A 23,233-nucleotide genomic window follows, 5' to 3' on the forward strand; every position below is an offset into this window, starting at 1 on the left:
ATTTGTAATGGTCAGAAATTTCCTTTCTCGGACAGAACGTCCGTGAGCGAAACTTTCAGAACCTGTAACAGTACAAATTGTCTCCAGAACCTCAGAAAGAAATTTAAACGCAAAGAAATTACAGATTACGCAAAATTCCATTTTCCTATAACTTTGTTTTAAGTGTTTAGCTGTGTTTTTGTATAATTAGAAGGAGAACAAGCGTAAAATTGCGAGTAAATTTTGAGCTGTTTGTTCGTCATAATCATATACCGCCTTAAAAATTCTGAAACTACTGCTCTAAACTCATTGTTTATTTTGTAAAACTTTATTTGTCGCTATTCGAGCCAAAAGTTTTAAAGAATACAGGACACTTTCGGGACAAGTTATCCCTATCGGAGGGATTGCATACGTCACGGACGTTCGCTGGAATTATCACGGACGTTCGTTCTACTACTAGGGTCATGTTCCAGGACGGATAACTAATCGGCAGAGAGTACCTAGCCTTCCTAACTCTTTCAAAAGTTTGAAAAGGTATTGTCAATGCAAATTATAAGAAATTTGACATCCTTACAACATATGTATTGCTCAGAGGGGGATCAGGAGGTGAATTTTCAGAGAAAATATTAATTATTTGCTTGGTTTTTGGTGAATTGCATGGTCAAAAAACTGCGGACGAACCTCAGTCCGCTCCAAAAATGGCATGCAGCTCCTCGGCTAGAGAGCCAAAGGTAGAATGCACCTTCGCCATCAAAGCAAGATGGTGTCCCACTCGAAAACGTTTTAATCATCACGGACGTTTTTTTTTTCTAGGAGGTTCGTCTAAAAATATAATTTCGGTTCCTATTTGACAAAGGATGGACAGAAACTCAAAACAAACATATTATCGTGTTGCTAGATCTTAGTTGATTACAACTCAGAACAATATCGCCAATAACGTTTCATGGGCTACGATCTTTATTAGAAAATAGCGGAAGCACGTCCGTGACGAAAACTGAGTATAATTTTGCATAAAAGAATATTACGTCCCATGTACAGCCAGCAGACGTACAATTTTTGCAGGATATGTTCTTTAGGTGGAACACCAAATTTTCGTATACGTTAGAGTTGGGACAACAAAGTAGAATTTGCAGCAGCGATAGAAATAAAAGCATCACGGACGTTCGTCTGTTTAGGACTTTGATATTTTAATTGTTCTCTGTAATTTCATACGTGCTCATAAAGTTCTTATAATTTTGTGGTACATACCCATGATATGCCAGATCCAGAACATGATCAGATATTACATGCCACGAACCATTAAAAAATGCACATCATTAGTTTGAAAAACAAAAATTATTGTGAATATAGCGTTTTTACCGTATTTTTACGCTTTAAGTCCTTGTGAAATGAAAAATATCAGGCAAAAGTCAACTAAACCATATATTTCCTGAAAGGAAATTTACCAATCTTTGAGATGACATGAAAGAATCTGGTTTCTTAGATCATCCTGGCGTGTTCTAAGGGAAAGAATGTCATAAGGTACGAAAATTGGCAATTGTACATCGTTCAAAATTCCCACCCAAATATATAAATGTATGTATATGATGCCTTTTAATCTTATTTACAGTACGAAAGCGAAATGTATCCAATATACAAACAGAAATAAGTATTGTATATATATATATATATATATATATACATATATATATAGAGAGAGAGAGAGAAAGAGAGAGAGAGAGAGAGATGAAATATTTTCATATTTCCAACATACTCAAAAGAGCAGCTGACATACATATTTCCTTAAAGGCCGGGTCTTTTAATTTTATAATGCATGATCATATGAAAATACAGTGTCAATACTATAGGTTTTCCCGGTCAATTTCATACTTTTGTCACTCAAATTCATTAATGTGCATTCAAATTCACGCAGCGCACGCACGCGAAAATATTAAGGCATTCAAATTCAGAATCCGAGCGATCAATTTCATTTATGAGCGTTCTATTTCGTTTTCGTGAAATCAAATTCACGATTGGGCATTCAATTTCAAAATGCGAGCACCGACTTTCTTACTCGTGCATTCAAATTCATATGATAGTCACGTGATAGTCCCAATGAGCTTGTTTGGAGCGTTCAAATTCATTTTTAGGCGATCAAGTTCCTACTTCGTGCAATCAATTTAACGAGGAAAATGGAGGAGACTTTTAAGAAAGGAAAAAGGGCCAACACAACCAATGAATGCTTGCACATAGTGTAATTAGGATTGTTTACATGTTCTACATTGTTCTCTGTTCATGTATTCTTTGTTTTTCATCTCAATAAATTTCAAATTGCAATGTCCAATCAGCAGTGCATCCGAACAACACAACGACTAGTAATCATGTTTCTTGATGATACTGCATGCTGACAACGCCCCAACACCGACCATATAATAAAAATTCATCAATTTAAGACAAACTGACACACAATGATCTCACATAGTCCCGCAAAATTAAATCAATAAGACAGCAATACACAACAGACAACACGTATAAAATGCTCATGTATCAGTTTCAATATAGTCGAAATTGGTTTTCTTTTTCCTCGAAAGTGTCAACCAATCCTCCGTATTATGCTCGTCTGTAGGCCTATACAGTGCCTAATTTTTGTTTGTTTGTTTATTTTTCTATCAAAGAAGATGGCTGGATAACCCATATTCAGCTGCAAAAGCTGGTCTTCCATTTGGGGTCCAGTTAGATGTTTTGCTCTTTGCGATGAATAAATGAAGTGGGATCTTTTACGTGCATGAGTTGTGACTCTTTTACACGTGGGACCTTTATTTTATGTCCAATCCCAGGGAAATGTGCCTGTATATTCCTATTTGCTAAGCGCGAGTTCAAAATTGTCAATTAACAGGTGGACCTCTACTGCAAAATAAATAATCATCATAAATCCCAATATATTGAAAGCCAAGTGAGAAACAAATGCATACACGGCCCCAAACTAACTAAATTTAGGACTTCTTTTAAATTGAATGCAGTTATTTGGAACATGGTTGCCTATTCACGAATTTGAATGACCGACGAGATTCCGTCGCCAGCTTGACATGAATTTGAATGCTCTTTGATGAAATGCGTGCTCCTCTCTTAAATTAGAATGCTCCGATAGTGAATTTGAATGTTCCGATAGTGAATTTGAATGCTCCGATAGTGAATTTGAATGCTCCGAGAGTGAATTTGAATGCTCGGATAGTGAATTCGAATGACCGGATTTTGAATGTGATTGCTGATTCAGTGCTGCGAGCGTGGAATGCGTGAAGTCGAATGCTCGGAATAGGAACTTGAATGACAAAAGTATGAAATTGACCGGGAAAACCTATATTAGAAATCGCATATACTTTTCTTCAACGAGATCTGTGAACTTCAAAAAACTCAGTTGAAATCGCCTAAATCGCTCATTTTTCGGGTAGTCGGGAACGCCCCCAGAAAAAGCAAGGACCGGTCACGTGCCTTGTCAGCTGACACTGTGACGTACCAACAGGAACTCATAGTGCGACTGCCTCGCCTATTCAAACCGTACTTCACAGTGCAGGGGATCATGTGTATTTGTAGGAAAGTTGGAGAAAGTATTTCAAGAAAATGCCGAGGAAGTGTGTCGTCACCGCAGCAAAGACACAAAAGATGGGTGTAAGTCTGCACAACTTCCCTAAAGATGACGCCACTCAAAAAAATTGGGTTCGTTGAGAATCATTTGCTTCATGCTGACGAGAGTCCAGTGCAGTGGGATAGATGGTCCCTTCTACTAGTACGATGTACATGTACAGTACTACGTACAAGGTTGTACAGCCTCGTATGCAGTGATCGCTTGTAGTGGAGCTAAGTAGTAGAGGAAGGGCTGTATACTCGGCTAGGATTTGCGCCCAAAAAGAGGATCCTGCAGCCCATAGCTATCCCTGTTATCAAGCTGGGAAATGGAAGCCAAACTCATCGTCAGGGAGCTGAAAAACAAAGTGGATCAGCAGTTCTGAAGCTGGAGAGAAAGCAAGTATGTTTTGCCACTGTAGACGACTCTTGAGTCTTATACAGTAGCTATCGTACATGTACCGTAACTATACACAGCCCAGGCGCTGTATAATCGCGACAGGGTTCGCACGGCGTCTGGTCGGCCTATAATTGCTATATCACTACTATTACTGACAGTTTCACGGTTTCGATAGGTTGATAAGCTCCGTCTATAGCGTTTTGAGTGGAACATCACTCAATGTCGGTAAAATTAAGATCACGGAGGGATTTTAATGTAGTCAAGTTGTGTGCTCATTAAATGTACTATGAAGTGAACACCTCTAACGTTACATTACTAGACTAGACCTAAAAAATTAGTAAAACATTCACTACAACACAGTTACATCGGTACCTGCGTGTAGCTATCGATTCTACCACGTAGTACTAGTATGGGCATATGGGGTCTAACAGTTACCAACTGAGACCACGTACCAGCCAGCCAGCCGGGCTGGCTGGCTCTGTATATTTTTATCGCTGCTACATTAGAGGCTTATCAATCATACATATACAGTAATTCTATGACTCTGACTTCTGCTATGACAGCCTTGCTTCCCCATTGAGCTCTAAAACTTGTAGCCGAATGGTTGGATGGTGTGTTCCAAAACAAATTATTAGATTGAATTGATCCAGGACTGGCCATTATTGTTTGTCTTCACTTGCCCATTATGCAAGTGAAATCTTCTATGTCCATTTTTTTTTCTTGCCCCAAAATGTTGCCTACTATTAGTTGATTATGTAATGCAATTTCATATTTTACATGTGCAAAAAAAAAATGTCACTTTCCTAACAGACAAGGAACTTTCTGCAGTCAGTTATTTTCAGTTGTCATCATTACAATTTCACTTGCCCTGGTTATGTGGGGAAGTGTACTAATGGCAGTTATTATTTGTGATTTGAATACCGGTATTTGTTTCTCCCAAGAGTTCCTACATGCATCTAGTTAACCACATTCTTACAGGCCTACATAGACAATTAAAAAAAAAATGCAATTCCTCTCTGTGCCATTACTACTTACAGGGTCATCTAGCAGCATTGCACTACAGTGTACAACACAAATTCTGACAGGCAGCGAGCTCGAGGTGCAACAGGAGATCTGCTCTACCAGATTGTGAAGACGAAATACAAGCCTGGCTCTTCTAGCGTGAAGGTTCGTAAAGAACGGCGTAGATATTTTATGTAATATTGGAAGAAAATGAATTCACGTTACAAGACTAATGAAGAGGAAAATATTAGAATGGGACAATTTGTCAACTACACATTTTATTATTTGTTTGTCTCTGAAGAAGCATGGCTTTCTTGACCACTGAGTACACATAAAATGATCAATCTTAAAAGGTCTAGTATACATTTTCTCTTTTTTTGGGGGGGGGGTGGGGGGGGGGGGAGAGGGGCAGGTCTTATGCCTGTTCCACTAATCAGAAGTCAGAGAAGGGAGGCAGTCAGTTGTCCATTCCGAAGACCAACACTCCACCTTCCATTACCAATGGCTACTTAAGCATTCTCTAGTCAAGTCTTTGCCTTGAGGAGGGCAAACCCCAATTTTTATATGAATTTGCAAAGATTTTTGATGTCATTATCAAAGTGGTGGTGTCTGTTCATGACATCATAAGAACTTTGTTGCTAAAAACCAGTGCAAACAACTTAATTCCATCTATTTCGTGTGTCCCTTTGTTTCTTTCTGTTGAATTTTCTACAGCACAGGTTGATGATGTCCTTTCTGCTGTTGTGGAGTACAATGACAAAACTCCTGCACCCTGCCAGCCTTCAACGCCTCCCCTAGCATAGAAGCCAAGTTCAACAAATTTTGATGAGTGAGATTTTCATGACTCAGCATCTCGGCGCGCGCATGTGCGTGAGCAAGGGAGCGAAGCGACTGAGAGAGGGGAGGGTGTGGGAGGGGGGTGTCCGCGCTCCCACGGTAGGGAGCTTTTTCAATTTTTAGCTCTTAATGGTGCAAGCTGGTGCATACTTAAGTGACTATTTTTTACTTATTTAGAAAGACAAAAGGGAAATATGCCTTCAATTGCAACTCTCACTTTAATCCTTTAAGCTATGCCCCCGATGCGTGGGAAAAATGGGTGCCATGCGTGAGATCGTGAGACAGGCCCTAAATGCTTGAGTCTCACTCACAATGCGTGAGACTTGGTAGCTCTGCCCTAGTGAGTGCCTTTGAGTATCATCCAAGGGAGGAAGTTATTGAACATCACAGGAGAGAATTTGCACAGTCTGACAAATGATCTGATGGGTTCAAGAATCCTTGCAATTGAGATTGAAGTTCATATTCAGTGTACAACATGATACTTGTGAATTGTGATGTGAATTGTGTTTGATTGTTGCAGAATGATGTTTCAGAAGACTATTTTCATCTGTTCTTCTGTCAGATGGTGGATGCAAACACTCAAAATGTTGTTAAACATACCCTGCATTCTTATACGTTCTATTCATGAGTGATCATTTAAAGACAAGATAAGATCACCTTGGTTACTGTTGTATTCTGTCTGTATAACGTGTATGTTGCATTTCATCACAAACAATATGGTGCCAACTTGATATAGTGTTTCAAAGATCATTTATTTGCCAATTGAACATTGTCCTTTTAATAGCAAAATCATAATTCATTTACAATACAGCAGTCATGTGGATACAAAAGGAAACCGTATTTTTGTTGATGTTTGAAGCATACATGGCCATTTTTATGGACAGATGAGCTTGCATGCTAACACAATTCTCTAGAGATATTCAGTGTTGTAATGGTAAGTTTAGAAGATTTCTACATGAATGCTGTCCCTCACTATGATTTTATCATTGAATGTTTGCTGTTAAGATTAGAGCTCACTCTTACGATCAAATATTAATATTTTTGACATGGTAATTTACAACAAAATGTGCATTCATTATAGAACACAACACACCCAAAAGAGATTGAGAAAAAAAAAATTGTAGTTTTGGGAAGGAATGCAATAATTTACTCTTGGTATATGATTCACAGATTTATGAAAAAGGAGCACAAGATGTGTGTCTAAGCATTAACATTTTATATAATCTTCATCTGTGTTGAAGCAGACTGAGGCCCTGTTACTCAAGTTCTGAGACCTGGAATGCCTCCACAGGGGGGATCCAATGCAATGCTAAGTCTAGTTGGGGAGTTATTCTGTTGATTTCTATAATGGTTCTCCGTACATAATCATTGAAGTCAAGCATTAAAAGTTAAATAAGCATTGTTTTTTATGAATATGGTGTGAAGTCTCTTTATGAAAGAACAGTTGCTAGGTCACTCAGTTTAAGAAAATTTGGTATGAATTGATCTTGTTATGACCGGGACTCAGACATTCATAATTATTCATATCACATCTGCATGCAGAGGTACTTCTGAAACGTGCACACAAGCAAACACCCACATGCACATATGCTCACATATACATTCACACATTTTTACACATTTTTAAATATTGTGTGAAAGATTAAATAACATCACTCACCTGTATTGTTTTGTATACACTTGCCATACATGTATTATGTTATCCTGAATTTGAGTTCTGTAATTTCACTGATATATCTATGCATAATGAGGAAAAAAATCACAAAGCTTTTGATTTAATGTTACATGAGAATGTCTCATAGTATTGATATGAAATATACAGTATGTACATGTATGTGGAAAAGATAACTCTTCTGGGCTGATTTGATTTCAAATGTGGATGTCACTCATGCATGCTTGACTGACCAGCTGCCATTGTTCCAGTGGAATAAATCCCATTTTGTTCCAACATTAGGATATGGAGATAACACACTGGTAGGGTTTTACAATCTCATTCCTGTAAGTACACTCCCCTATCTTTTCCTCATTCCCTGTGACTGATTTTCTTTAGTCTCCTATCTATACACACATTAACACACACACACACACACACACACACACACCCTTTGCCATACTACACACATACCCATAAACACTTTCAAACAGCCATCATTGGAACACTCCCACCAATATGCAAATTTCATACAGATGTACAATTCCATAGAAATCTTACTCAAATACATTGTATGTACATATCTATGAGGGAAATATTTCTATCCATTCCATGACGGGGGCATCAGACAAACATAGGGCAAATATATCAATGATATATTTGTCCTATGTGTGTCTTATGTTGGTGTGTGTTTGTGCATGTTTGTATCTGATATGCCAGGCCTGGATATGCATGAGTGTACTGAGGGTGTGTGTATATCAAATGTGTATGTTTTTGCATTTTCATGTGTCTGTATGAAGCTAATCCATTTCTTTTTTTATATAAGGATAAATTTACACTACATGTACTGTATTACTACAACTATGTATAGAAAACACAACACACTTTTTTTTCCATTTGCTCACAAAATATATATTTTTTTTTATTAGTGTAATCAGCTGGAAGGAATGTTTGACAAATGAATACTGGTTCATGACAGAACACTACTATATGAGCCAGTTACATTCCAGTTCAATGAGTTTATAACTAGACTTGGTCCTGTTCTCTAAATAGAGGCTGTGAAGCTATTGCCGGAAAGGCCACAGCATCTTAATTGTATCAGATCATTATTTATTTCTTCTGACCATGATTGACAACATAGCTGTTCAACGTGTCATTTCTACACAATCAAAATTACCTTCAGTTGTATGGTTGTGAAAGTGTCATTTTCCAATTGCTAAAACATGCAGTAGGCCTACATTACAAAAGAAAGAGGGAGAGCATAGCAAGAGTAAGAATTGAGACAAGAGTGCATTTGACATGCACTCGCCTTGTTATAATGAGGTCCATGGGACCAGAGATATCAGGGGCGTCACCAGCTTTTTTTCAAGGGGGGTGCGTTTTGACACTAAATGTTTACGAGATTTTTTGGACAGACATTTGGAATATAGGAAGCTCTCAATCCCTAGACTTTTACTGTTTTTTGAGGGAAACCAAGCGGGGAAAGGGCACCGGCGCGCCGGTAGCTAGGATTTCATCTTGTGGGGGGGGGGGGGGGGGGATAGTATGCGAGGGAGCGAGCAAGGGTGGGGGGACGGTGTGGAAGTGCCGGAGAGGGTTGTACCCCTTATGAATGGATTATGGAATGACGGTGTGAAACGACAAATTACTCGCAGCGATATCAGGGGAATGGCATCACGACTACATGCGAGCGAGCGGAGCGAGCGAGCTTGAAAATTTTGACATTTTACAGCCCAAAAACTGCCGTTTGTAGCCATATTTTTTTGCTTTGGAAATTAAGGGGGGCGCACCGGGCGCAACTGCTGGCAATTACTGGCAGCAACATCAGGTGAATGGCATAATAATCAAATGCGAGCGAGCAAAGAGAGCGAGCTTGGAAAGTTTGACATTTTACAGTCCAAAAACTGCCGTTTGAGGCCATATTTTTTCGCTTTGGAAATAAAGGAGGGGTGGGGCACAACGGGCGCAACTGCCGGTAATTACTGGCAGCAACATCAGGAGAATTGCATAACAATTAAATGCGACCGAGCGAGCGAGCGAGCTTGAAAATTTTGACATTTTACAGTCCAAAAACTGCCGTTTGTAGCGATAGCCATATATTTTTTTTTTGCTTTGGAAATTAAGGGGGGGGGGCGCACCGGGCGCAACTGCTGGCAATTACTGGCAGCAACATCAGGTGAATGGCATAACAATTAAATGCGAGCGAGCGAAGAGAGCGAGCTTGAAAATTTTGACATTTTACAGTCCAAAAACTGCCGTTGGTAGCCATATTTCTTTGCTTTGTAAATTAAGGGGGGCGCACCGGGCGCAACTGCTGGCAATTACTGGCAGCAACATCAGGTAACTTGCATAATAATCAAATGCGAGCGAGCAAAGAGAGCGAGCTTGGAAATTTTGACATTTTACAGTCCAAAAACTGCCGTTTGTAGCCATATTTTTTCGCTTTGGAAATAAAGGAGGGTTGGGGCGCAACGGGCGCAACTGCCGGTAATTACTGGCAGCAACATCAGGAGAATTGCATTAAATGCGAGCGAGCGAGCGAGAGAGCTTGAAAATTTTGACACTTTACAGTCCAAAAACTGCCTTTTGTAGCCGTATTTTTTTGCTTTGGAAATTAAGGGGGGCGCACCGGGCGCATCTTACTGCTGCATGGTAATTACTGGCAGCAACATCAGGTGAATGGCATAACAATTAAATGCGAGCGAGCGAAGAGAGCGAGCTTGAAAATTTTGACATTTTACAGTCCCAAAACTGCAATTTGGAGCCATATTTTTTCGCTTTGGAAATAAAGGAGGTGGGGGGGGGGGGGGGCGCACCGGGCGCAACTGCCGGCAATTACTGGCAGCAACATCAGGAGAATTGCGTCAATTAACAATTAAAAGCGAGCGAGCGAGCGAGCGAGCGAGCTTGAAAATTTTGACATTTTACAGTAAAAAACAAACAAACTGCCGTTTGTATCTATATTTCTTCGCTTTAGAATTTAAGGGGGCGCATCGGGCGCAACTGCTGGCAAATACTGGCAGCAATATCAGGAGAGCATAATGATTACATTCGAGCGAGCGGAACGAGCGAACTTGAAAATATCACATTTTACAGTCCAAAAACTGCCGTTCTTTTCTTAGCCATATGTTTTTCGCTTTGGAAATTAAGGGGGGAGGGGCACCGGGCGGAACTGCTGGCAATTACTGGCAGCAACATCAGGTGAATTGCATAACGATTAAATGCGAGCGAGCGAAGAGAACGAGCTTGAAAATTTTACATTTTACAGTCCAAAAACTGCCGTTCTTAGCCATATTTTTTCGCTTTGGAAATTAAGGGGGGGGGGCGCACCGGGCGCAACTGCAGGCAATTATTGGCAGCAACATCAGGTGAATTGCATAACGATTAAATGCGAGCGAGCGAAGAGAGCGAGCTTGAAAATTTAACATTTTACAGTCCAAAAACTGCCGTTCTTAGCCATATTTTTTCGCTTTGGTAATTAAGGGGGGCGCACCGGGCGCAACTGCAGGCAATTACTGGCAGCAACATCAGAAGAATGGCATAAAGATTAATGCGAGCGAACGGAGCGAGCGAGCTTGAAAATTTTGACATTTTACAGTCCTCAAATTGCCGTTTGTAGCTATTTTTTATTTTTATTTATTTATTTTTTTTGCTTTGGAAATTAAGGGGGGCGCGCACCAGGTGCAACTGCCGGCAATTACTGGCAGCAACTTCAGGAGTATGGCATTACGACTAAATGCGAGCGAGAGGAGCGAGCGAGCTTGAAAATTTTGACATTTTATACTGTCCAAAAACTGCCGTTTGAAGCTATATTATTTTTTTTTTCGCTTTGGAAATTAAAGGGGGGGGGGGGGGGACGCCCGGTGCGCCCGGTGCGCCCGGTGCGCCCATCTCCCTGGATCCGCCACTGGTAGTCAAGGGTGTGGGTTTATGTTCATGACTGGCCAGGGGAGGTATATGACCAGCGAGGTGGCGTCGAAGTGACCAAGCGGGGAAAGGATGTCCAAAATCTGCACTTTAGAGCATCCCCTAAACTAATTGTGCGTGTTTGTTTGTGTGTGTGTCGTATATGTACATGGAAAAGTTATAGGAATTAACCCAGGTCAAGTCTTTTTATTGGCAATGCAAGACATTTTTACATAGACTAGTATGTAAAGCAACACTGCAAAATCAATGATCTAGCTTTGATATAACGAAGCGTAAGGTTCAAAGGTGTACATTCTACATCACATTGCGCAACATTGTAGCGACTCTTCGTTCGGATGTACTGAGTACACTGCGCACATCCTGCTTATATGCAGAATGCCAACCAGGAATCACGCTGAATCACAATCTTTTGTCGGGTCCGGGCTTTTTCAACAATGTTTCACACTATATACCTATCTAATTATGGTTAAAAGAAATCATAGAAAAATATCTTATTTCTTGATCACCCTTTCATTCAAAAGCAGTTTACTAACACTTGAGGAATACTATTTCGGTAAGTCTTTTTTTTTAACCAGCGGATTGGGAGGGGGGCGCACCCCCTCCCCCCCTCCCCCGCTCCGTAGTTACGCCACTGCTTTTGGGTGAAATAATTGGACAGATTTCTTGAATTCTAAAAAAAAGCAAGAAAATCTTTTCATCGCGGATATTATGATTATGTGGGATGGGGCAAACGTGTATAAGTGCTCCGTATCGTACGGATTTACAGTACGGTCGATAAGTAATAAACACTGTAGAATACTAATAGATATGTACAAAATCAGTGCTGCCAGAAACAGGGGTGCGAATTGATTTGTGTGTGTGTGTGTGTGTGTGTGTGTGTGTGTGTGTGTGTCCCTGGTGCAAAATATAAACAAAATTAGAAAAGAGTAATTATTTAGCGTCCGCCGTTGAGGTCGCTCGCAGACTGATTTATTCTTTTTTTTTCTTCTTCTTCTTTTTTTTCTTTTCTTTTTTTTTAGGATCTGAAGGGGGGTGCGTTCGCACCCAACGCACCCCCCCTGGTGACGCCCATGGATATCACCCCTATATATCAAGATCTTGTTATAACTACAGTTTGTCATGATATCAGTGCTTATAATATTGAGGTTCCACTGAACATGCATCAATAAATTACAACAAAATAATACATGATCATTTGTACAGAGAGGCTGAAGTCCAACAGCATGTTTCCCAGCTGTGCGCCTTGATGAGTGGGTGTTGGAAGCTGCATAATCATCAGTATGCCCAACATAATGGACAAGGGGCCGGATGCATAAACGCTAGCAATTGCTTGTGCTAGCCTTTTACTCGAATCCGTATGCATAAAAACAAGCAGTTGCTTGCAAGAAGAAGCTTTTGCTAGCAAGCACAAGCAATTGCTTGCTGCCCGCAAGCAATTGCTTAAAGACCAAGCGTTTGCTTAAAAACGTATTCATAAAACATACCTTTTGCTTGTTCTTGCTAGCAATTGCTTCCGATTTTCCAAGCTCTGGAAAATGAACTTGAGCTTTTGCTTAACCGGGACGTTCCCTTTTAAGTATCATTTTCACATTCATGCAAGAAAGACCACACTTGTGCAGGAGTGGTATAAATCTACAAGAAATTACTCTTTAGCAGTGTTAGAAACTTTTTCATTTCAACAACGGGAAAGTCCAGTGGTCAGCACGCAAAATGTGATGAAAAACAGGTAGATGTCTGACTTCGGTGGAGAGCAAGGAGACCTCTCTCCACCTGAGATCTGGCAGATCCGGGCTATCTCTATAAAAGCAGTGATGGGAATCAGCCAGTGCGTGTGTGTGTATAGTCTGATGTGTGTGTGCGTCTGTGTGCGCATTTATGAGTGCCATTTGATAGCTCTGTTGCTATGTCAGGAAATGTTTCGCACACACACACCCTTTCAAATACATGCTGTCGCACTCGCCTTTGTTCTTGTGTTCGCACAGGCGTGACGTTCCTTTTGTTGAAAACGCAAGCAATTGCTTGTGCGGGACAAGCAAAAGGTATGGGCACAAGCAAAAGGTTATGCATATGGATTTAAGCAACTGCTTGAGCTAGACCTTTTGCTAGACGAGCTTGTGCTTTTGCTTGAAGCAATTGCTTACAAGCAATAGCTTGTTTTATGCATTCGGCCCATGGTGTCTGACAAAGTATACATGTTACATTTCGCAATGTACAAACTTATCTGATGCATTTCTACAACCACGTTCCCGTTCAGCAGATCGCAATGTGACAAGTTGTCACATTCTACACCCAATATCAGTGCTGCATATACAGTCTTATTACAGCCTATGCAAAATGAAAACATGTCACTCTTTCTGATGGATACGTTTATCAGATTTTCCTCACAGCAGACGATGGCAGTAGGACTCTCACATTTTGGCCCACAAATTTCCAGCATCATCTCACCAGTTGCCGGTATGCAACATGTCTTGATCACCTTATATTGAAACAAAAGTGAAACGAAATGGAATGCAAAAGGAGTAAAATTTGATAATCCTTTTATATGACATCATGTGTTCATCTAGAAATTTATCTTGAGAATAGGATTTAAATTAGACAACGTGAATGGGACCCATGGAGTATGGTAGTCATTATTTTTGGTACAACTGTATAATGGCAGCATAAAATATATCCTACATGTACTTTTGCATAATTTACCAAGACGGGTCCAATATATTTGAATAATTTACTGGAGTGCAGGACTGAAATCACACATTGTGAATGAGATATTGCATTCTTTTGATGGGTGCAATTGCAAATTGGCAGTATAAATAGCATATTGTCAAGGGAATACAAGATGGCAAATTTGCATTATTTCAGAAGAAAAATTGAAAAATTTGACAAACAAACTCACTCATTATCTGTGGCATCTGTTCTGGCACCTTCACCATACTGTTGAGCATATTGGTGATAAGCAGCTTCCAACACTCATTCATCAAGGCAAACGGTGGAAAATCCTGGGTGTGCTGTTATACAGTTTATTTGAGCATCTGCATGTCGGTCATTGTACTGCTCGACCTTCTCTAAGACAGGGTCAGCCTCGTGACAGCACAATGACTCCCATGTTGTAGGCATTGGCACGCAGTTCCCACATTGGCACCTGAAGAAAGAAATACAGGTAAATTCAGGTTTACTTGTTGTGTAACTTAGTCTTAGTTATGTAGTACTGAGCTGTCACACAATGATAAATTGAGACCAGTCCTTCAAGTTCAACATGCCAACTATTGCCACAGAGATTTACATCTACACCAGCCTCTTCAGTACTTTAGTCTTTAGTGACTTTACTGTCTTGTCCACACATTCCAAATAGCAGTAAGTCAGTAAGTAGTAACTAACTGTGGTATTGAATGGTAAAGACTTGTAGAGAGTCTAGAATATTATTGCAACTTACAAGCAGCAGTTTTGTACTTCCAACATTTATGACTTATACTATTTGGCCTAACGTTATAGATATACTACTAAAATAAGTGAGTTACTAAGGTTTTATAGAATATAGACTCTCAAGTAGATAATTACCAATTGTTATTCCCCAATCTTGAGGGCTCGTTGTCATCACCCCGTCCCTGAACTTCCTCACCGCCGACAGCTCCGGAGGCGGGAGGTGCAGCGTCTGGTTCATACTGATACGGGAGTAAACCCAATCGCTGTTGAGGCCGACCAACGCCAACGGCTGCTTCTCCTGCTTGATCTTCGTCCTCACCATCTCGCTCGACACCCGACTCTGACTCCCGCTCTGACTCACTCGAAACGGTAGCGGGGCTTGAAATGGGCGACTCGATCTCGTCGTCTGAATCCATCATTTATTCACACGTATCTTAGAACTAAGTTACCAGGTCAGCGACAGAGCTAGAGCTGAGGCGAGCGCTAGCGCTAGCTAACAAGATACTCACGATCGATATACCACTCTAACATCTACCTTGGATCGCGATATAAATTTAGACTGTTAACCAGTCTCCCGTAACAATATGTTGTTACGATCTGCACACGCACTCACCAGTTGCAATGTGCATTCAGCAGTTAAGAGGCTGTCACACAGTCACGCCTACCTGTCTTGTTTCCTGAAGGAAATGTTTAGTTTTTTCCAAAATGTAAACATGATCCAAAATGACAAATTATTATAGGTAAAATGCTCGAAAAATGTCCGAGTCGTCATTAAGTCGCTACTGGAATATATTAACATTGTCAGGAGAAACACTTTAATCAGACATCCAGCATAGATCTCCGCTTAGGCAGCAGTCGTTCTTCTGGGGGTTTTCCACGTCGGTGAGATGCGAGCTCCAGCTGCCGATAAAACTGAACTCGGACAGTTATGATCCGAACTTTGGAACGGAGCTCAATCTCCATTTGTCTGCTCGCCGTCGTTTGAGCTCGGGCATCGCAGGTCAAGGCATGAGTCTGCGTGGTAGCAGGGACTAGTGAAGGCCGAGGAGCTGAGAGGACCGCCGATAGGGTAGCGTCTAGCTGAGTGGCCAAGTCAAGGGGTGCTTCCGAGAGACAAGCCAAGCGACTGTGCCGAGGTCGACGACGAGTGTATCCGGCATTGATGGCGACTGAGCCAAGCTGAGGGGATCACCAGTTCAGGTCATCCAAGATAACCTAAGTTATGTATTTGTGATTTGTTTCATATTATATTTTATGCTCAATGTATTGTTATGAACGAGAAAGCTGCAAAGATTTGAAAGATTAAACTCGAACATAACTGTATACGAACAGTTTGAATTTCCATTATTTTGGTGTCAGAGTAGCAGAGAGAAAAAAAAAAGTCACTCACGTGACAATTTGGAGGTCCCACCGAGACACTGCTACCTGATTAGAAAAGGTTATTCACATACTCTTTTAACATGTTTTAGGCTTAAATGCGGTGTTTGTGTTTCATTGAAATTTCATTGCTCAATCACACGCATTACCGTATTACTATGTGTTATTATTGTCGATATAATAACTGTTTCGTACGTTTGATCGGAAACATTACCCCAGTGTGAATTGTGCGAGTATGTCGCCTTACGTGACAGTTTGATTGAAGTTTTTCTCCCCAAGGTTATGCCCTTGGTGTTGCCTACTAGAGGCACATGTGTGATGTGGATTCGGGTATTGAATCTGTGTGGAGTGTTGCTCCGTTTTCAAGGTTACGCCCTTGGTGTTGCATGTTATATGCATGTTTGATTGATTCGGGTTTGTGTGCATGAGTCTATGTGGAGTGTTACTCCTTTTTCAAGGTTACGCCCTTTGTATTGCCGGTTAGAGGCAGTGTGATAGATTCGGGGTTAGCATGCATGAATGAATCTGTGCGGAGAGTTATTTTATACAAGGTTACGCCCTTGGTGTTGCCTGGTATAGGCATGTTTGGTGGATTGTAGTGTGGGGTTTGTACAGTCCCAAATCAATTGTATGCTCATTGGGAGATACAGCTCTAGTATGCTTATTGACAAGGCATGCTTGGTATGTGGAATGTTTGTTGAGTGAACTCGTGTCATTTCACATTGCCTGCATTCCAGTACGCTTTTGACACGGTACTAGCGGTTTGATATGTGGAATACTTGTTGAGTGAATTTCAGCTGTTTGTCATTTGCAATTGTATGCTCGTTCGGAGATACAAATTGTTGTTAAGTACGCTGGCTGCAAGGTAGTACTTTTGTCGGACTTTGATAGCTAGGTGCTAGTCAGCTGTTGTTTTGTACGACTACACGTTTGCTTAGTCTGGAAGTTACATAGTCAGTATGGCTAGTGTTGAGCAAATCAGAGAGTTCTCTTCATTAGGCAGAGAAATGGGCCTTAGGGGTGGTGAATTGAGTAGCTTTGTTTCAGAACGATGCCAGGCAATTGAAGCAGAGCTTAAAGCTGATCATGAAGCACGCGAAGCTGAGCGTGAACGCGAAGCTCTAGAAAAGGCGCGCGAACATGAAATAAGATTAGCACAGTTGCGTATAGAGGAAGGAACAGCGAATGTTGGTAGGCCCCAGTTAGCTGGCTTAAAGCTGAAAGTAGGTCGATTTGATGACGCACATGATAAGTTTGATGCTTATGTCACAAAGTTCGAAATATTGATGAAAAGTCAGAATATCCCGGTAGACATGTGGGTGTTGTATCTGATTTCCAATCTAACAGGCAAAGCGTTAGATGTTGTGAATCGGATGAGTGCTGATGATCGCCAGAGTTATGCTACAGTGAAGCATGAGTTGATGTCATATTATCATCTCACTGAAGAGGGGTATAGGCGGAGTTTCAGATCAGCCAAGCCAATGAAGTTTGAGCGCCCAAAACAATTTACTACTCGAATGAAGGGGTATTTTGATCATTGGGTGGAAGAGGCTGAGATCGGGGATACTAGAAAGGATCTAGAAGATTTGATTTTGCAAGAGCAATTTCTGATAGATTGTCCCAGAGAAGTAGTTAGGTTTGTCAAGGAACGAAAATGTAAAGATTTCAATGAGGTAGTTGATTGTGCAGAAATCTATGAAGAAGCTCACGGTCCTCATGCATTTTCGGGTGTACAGAAATCGGAAAGAAACCGATCAGATTCAAAGCCGGCAAGCAAACCGCCCCAACAAAATCAGGTCAAAAGGACTAGTACGTATCAGAAACCGGCGGGAAAGGCTATGGGAAATAGGACTTTTCAGGGCAGGGGTTGCTATATGTGTGGAAACCCAAATCACATGAAAAGAGATTGTCCCATGTTGTATAGGCCTGCATCAGCTCAAGGTTTGATGGGTGCTGGGGAAGGTACGGCCCCAAAAGTAGACATGAATGTGGCGAATGAGGTGTCCTCGGGGTGATTCTGAGCCGGGAGTTGTTGGCTCGACGGCAGGTTGTTTCCTCCTTGAGAGAGTGGTCAGTGACTTTGAGTGTGTAAAGAGTGAAGTGGTTGACAGAGTTAGAATGGCATACAATGATGTCGCCGCGATGGTGAATCGTATGCCGGTTGTGTCTGGAAGACTGATGCCAGATAATACACCCGTGTCTGTTTTGCGTGATACAGGTTTGTAGTACGTGCGTGGTGAAAGAGAAATTGGTTAGAAATGACCAATTAACAGGTCAACATCAGGCAGTGAGGTTAATTGACGGTACGGTTAGGCGTTTTCCCGTGGCTAAGGTAGCTGTTGACTCGCCATATTTTGAAGGGGAAGTTGAAGCCGTGTGCATGCCTGATTGTTTGAGTGAGGTAGTTATCGGGAATGTAGAAGGGGCTCGTGAACCGAGTGACCCCAATCTACATTGGGTCCCAAAGAGTGCTGTGTCTGACCCGGATGTAGAGGTCATAACCCCGGATGTGGGTCTAGAAAGTTCAAATGATGTGTAGAACAGGACGTCGAGGTCGCAATCCCGGTTGAGCCGGATGATACAGGGATGGCTGTTCAAACTCGTGCACAAAAGGTGAAGGATTCGAGGCCTAGTAAAGGTTTGACTGTTGCAGATCCTGTTGATAATGTGCGGTCGAGTGAATTTCTAAAGGAACAGAAAGATGACGAGTCGTTGCGCCCTCTATGGCAGAAAAGAGGGACATGTTGATAATTTCAAGTGCGAGTTTGACTATGACTATGTGGTCGACGTTGATGGTGTTGCCAAAACGTATCACATCAATTTGTTGAAGAGGTACTATAGTCGAGGTGAAGAGGTTACCAGTGGCCAGTTGCTTTGAGGTTGAGGGGGTCGAATGGTAAGGAGGAAGTTGTTGAGGTCATGGCTGACGAGGAAGATATGGCAGAGGCTGGTTCTGATTGGAATGGGGAGATGTCCAGTATGCCTAGTGTAGTGCAGATGGAGTTTGTTGACATGGTAACAGTAGATCCAGTCCAATGTGGAATCTCGTTGACGACTGAACGACCAGTGCAATCTCCGCTCATAGGGCACCTCAGGCTATGGAAGAGGAGATTAGCAAGGAAGTTGATTCCATGTTGAAATTAGGAATAATCGAGCCTTCTAACTCTCCGTCCATTGTGCTAGTCAAAAGGCCGAACGGCTGACCTCATGAGTAGATTGCTGTAACTGTTTATATTGTTGTTTGTAATGGTCCTTGCTTTTCCATTACATGTTGATGAGGTAAGGCTCAAAGAAAGAGAAGAACATAATGATGAAACACATAATTATTTGTTGAGTTGTCATGAAGGAAATAATGCGCATGTAAGTGCAAATGCTACAAAAGCCTTTCTCTCTCTCTTAATTCTCTTACAGAACAGCGAATCGCGAATACAATGTAGATGAAAAGGGATTAAGAGTAGGGAATAATGCTTAAGGCTTGGTTAAATCTCGTGACAGTGTACGTATTCAAGTATACATGAGGTATTAGAACACTAGGTGTACTAAGAGGTAGCAGGTGTTAACCAGGTAGCAAGATTGTATTTCGGTAGATTTTCATCCAGATAAACAGGTAAATAACAATAATATTATTTTTGTTGTAAGATTTGTGCAACATGGAAGTATAGGGAAATGAAAGCAAAGGTACAGACAAACATATTAGGATATCTGAGCAGGAATATGTGATAGTAGTGATATTATTGCTAAAAGGTATCATTATTAGAGGCAATGAAGATTTTGTGTATACATGTTTGATGGTTCTATTTTAGTTATAGAAGACTTAAGCTTATGCATTTGAAGATGATGTATGAAGTAAGCTATAAGGCCTTTACTAGTATTACGAATGCCAACAAAGCAAAAGTTGGTTGTTAAAAGGCTTGGGAGATGATTATGAAGTTGTTTCGTTTCAGAACAAGAATGGCAGAAGAGAAAGGGATAGTGTAATGTATGATATATATATTGCTGTTGATATTGGTGTCTATCAGTCTCTCTTTTGAACATATGCATATTGACATACACTGTGAATAGTATGTTGGTTTTTATGAATAGCATGTTTCATAAATTTCTTGTAGGATAAAATCGTGATATCCCAATTATATCTTAAGGTGGGGGATATTGTCAGGAGAAACACTTTAATCAGACATCCAGCATAGATCTCCGCTTAGGCAGCAGTCGTTCTTCTGGGGGTTTTCCACGTCGGTGAGATGCGAGCTCCAGCTGCCGATAAAACTGAACTCGGACAGTTATGATCCGAACTTTGGAACGGAGCTCAATCTCCATTTGTCTGCTCGCCGTCGTTTGAGCTCGGGCATCGCAGGTCAAGGCATGAGTCTGCGTGGTAGCAGGGACTAGTGAAGGCCGAGGAGCTGAGAGGACCGCCGATAGGGTAGCGTCTAGCTGAGTGGCCAAGTCAAGGGGTGCTTCCAAGAGACAAGCCAAGCGACTGTGCCGAGGTCGACGACCGAGTGTATCCGGCATTGATGGCGACTGAGCCAAGCTGAGGGAATCACCAGTTCAGGTCATCAAAGATAACCTAAGTTATGTATTTGTGATTTGTTTTCATATTATATTTTATGCTCAATGTATTGTTATGAACGAGAAAGCTGCAAAGATTTGAAAGATTAAACTCGAACATAACTGTATACGAACAGTTTGAATTTCCATTATTTTGGTGTCAGAGTAGCAGAGAGAAAAAAAAAAGTCACTCACGTGACAAACATATTTAAATCCATTCTTGGGATGTGCTACTTGCAAAAATTATGTATTTTGTGATTCAAAAGTTGAAACTCTATCTATCATTGACACGCTAGTGCAATGGCGAGAACTCCTTGCCTTCGCGGGGGGGGCTTCCTGTTGGTACGTCAAATCGCACTAGCCAATCAGCGGACAATTTTAGGGGGCGTTCCCACATTTGGGTGGTTTTAGAGCGATTTCTGACTACTGTATACTTTTTAAAATCTAAAAATGTCGAAATCGTGTTAGTGGACCTGTATAGAGTCTTTGTAACCCCAATGTTCACCCTAAAAGACCCGCCCTTTAAATTCAGAATGCAGAGGGAATGTTTAAAAAATAACAAAATAAATTGTATAGAATTCTCTGCCCATATCACGACTTGAGGTAGCATTTCTATTCAACAAAGAACTCACACTGATTCAGCAAAAAACTTTACATATTCGTAATTTCATGAAATATTTCTTGAAACTACACTAATGTGCTCGTCTTATAATTTTGCATTCACTGAGTCGATGTAGCTATAGCTGGAGGAAACTATATGCCCATAGGACCTTATGGTCTATATGCAGATAACAGGTGGGTTACAACTAATAATTTGCGAGTATGGCCTGTACACTCAGTGGGTGACTGGGTTTAGAAAGTTGGCATGAAACCATACTCGAGAGACATCAATCCCTCTTCCAGTTAAACTTTCAAATCCTGGTTGCAAATGAGAGTGTGGTGCACTTACTGATCATTGTTTGTTTGATTGATTGTTTGTCTGTTCTTTCGTCATTTTTTTACACTCTTCTCCCTCCTGGAGGAGAAGGTATATGATTATTATGAATTATTTATATTGCACTTTATTGTAGGCACAATCATATTTCTGTTGCTTCTTTGTTCAATTTCTTCTGTGAGATACCTTCGTACCACAATATTGACTAGAAACATTTGTGTTCATTTACGTAGGGCCTACTTTAGTTTTTAATGTGCAATCTAAACACGTGGTTGTATACATTTTTATTCTCATTCGTTTTCCAATGTCAAAGAATTTGTAACTTCTTTGAGAAATATGGAAATAATTTGGATTGAATTCTGTTGAATGGAATATATCGCCATTATAACACATTGACATGAATGCGTACAAAGATGCCTGGTGTAGCATACAAAATATATACATGGTAAAAATGAAATCCTGCATTGTATTTTCATTTTTCCTTCATCAGATCAAACTTTGACGAAGATAGTGAACATAATTTTATTGTGAAATAAAAACACTGGGGAAATAGTTGTAATTGAACGTATGGTAGTGATCGCAGTGCAAACTGGCCGAAATACCACTGACGCAGAAAAAAAAAATGAGATGAGTAAAAACGTAAGAGATTGTCCTCTACTGCTGTTCACATCGAAAGCGTGATTGAGACCGGGCGAGCCCAATGGCGAAGAACCAATCTTTGGATCAAATCCCATTAGCGCCAAGGTGCAAGTTACGTGTTTCATCGTTCTATGAAACTTCGTTCCGAAATTCGAACTCTAATTTGAGCGGACGTACGTGTATGGTGGCATGTAATGCCCCAGTCACACAGTGCTTTACGATGGATTACGTCCGCCGCGGATAGATACGAATGACTGGACGCAGGGGGACGCAGCGTGGACGCAGGCATCCGCAGGGACGTATGTAGACGTAACTGTCCGTAACTCATCCGTAAAGAAACGCAAAATGACGTCGCCGAACCTGCGAAATTTTGAAATGTTCAAAATTTCGCAGAGGGACGCCACGGACGCAAACTTACGCAAGTAACCGTAACCAAACGTAACTATCCGTAACTGAACGTAACTACCCGTGGCTTGGACGCAGACCATCCGTAAAAGAATTTACCTTCCGTCCGTTTGCGTTCGCTTACGTCCACCGTAAGTATCCGAAATTAACCGCAAGTTAACGTATCACAACAGTTTCGTCCGTCAACAGCTACGGATGTTGCGGACAATTACGTCCTTCGACGTTTTCCGTTTTCCACTCGCATGGGAACACAGAGACTCTTCGGAAAGCACACTACTCCTGTTGCCAAGCTGCAGCGCCTGTACCTGAAGGAATGCTACAACACAGTCGGAGCGGTGGAGAGGCAGAACTAAATGGTCAAATTATGAAATTTCTCCCACAATTAGTGGTCATTTTAAGTGGCATCCATACCATGTATACTCATCATAACATTGGTTGACTCTTGGTGCTGAACTTTTTTTTTCTTGTACTCTTCGAATGTATATTTTTCGAAAAAAAAACCAATATTTTGGGT

At 41.0% G+C, this 23,233-nt stretch overlaps 2 protein-coding genes and 1 pseudogene across 3 annotated transcripts in view; 1 reads left to right on the top strand and 2 right to left on the bottom strand.

Annotated features, from left to right (window-relative positions):
- The window catches only part of LOC139743595 (integrin beta-1-like), a 159,792-nt gene that overhangs the window by 66,288 nt on the left and 70,271 nt on the right, over positions 1-23,233 (bottom strand). The gene's annotated exons all lie outside the window — the stretch shown is intronic.
- On the bottom strand, positions 13,817-15,455 carry LOC139743523 (uncharacterized). The gene is made up of 3 exons (XM_071654005.1): positions 14,952-15,455; positions 14,290-14,535; positions 13,817-13,872 (listed from the first exon to the last, which is right to left on the bottom strand). Exons 1-2 carry the CDS (start codon positions 15,233-15,235, stop codon positions 14,364-14,366), a joined length of 456 nt encoding a protein of 151 aa, XP_071510106.1. The 5' UTR covers positions 15,236-15,455; the 3' UTR covers positions 13,817-13,872; positions 14,290-14,363.
- LOC139743582 (uncharacterized) lies at positions 17,711-18,732 on the top strand (annotated as a pseudogene).

Source organism: Diadema antillarum, unplaced genomic scaffold, assembly GCF_040938485.1.
Source record: "Diadema antillarum isolate AM-2024a unplaced genomic scaffold, OU_Dant_1.0 scf00000034, whole genome shotgun sequence".
NCBI classification, from domain to species: Eukaryota; Metazoa; Echinodermata; class Echinoidea; order Diadematoida; family Diadematidae; genus Diadema; species Diadema antillarum.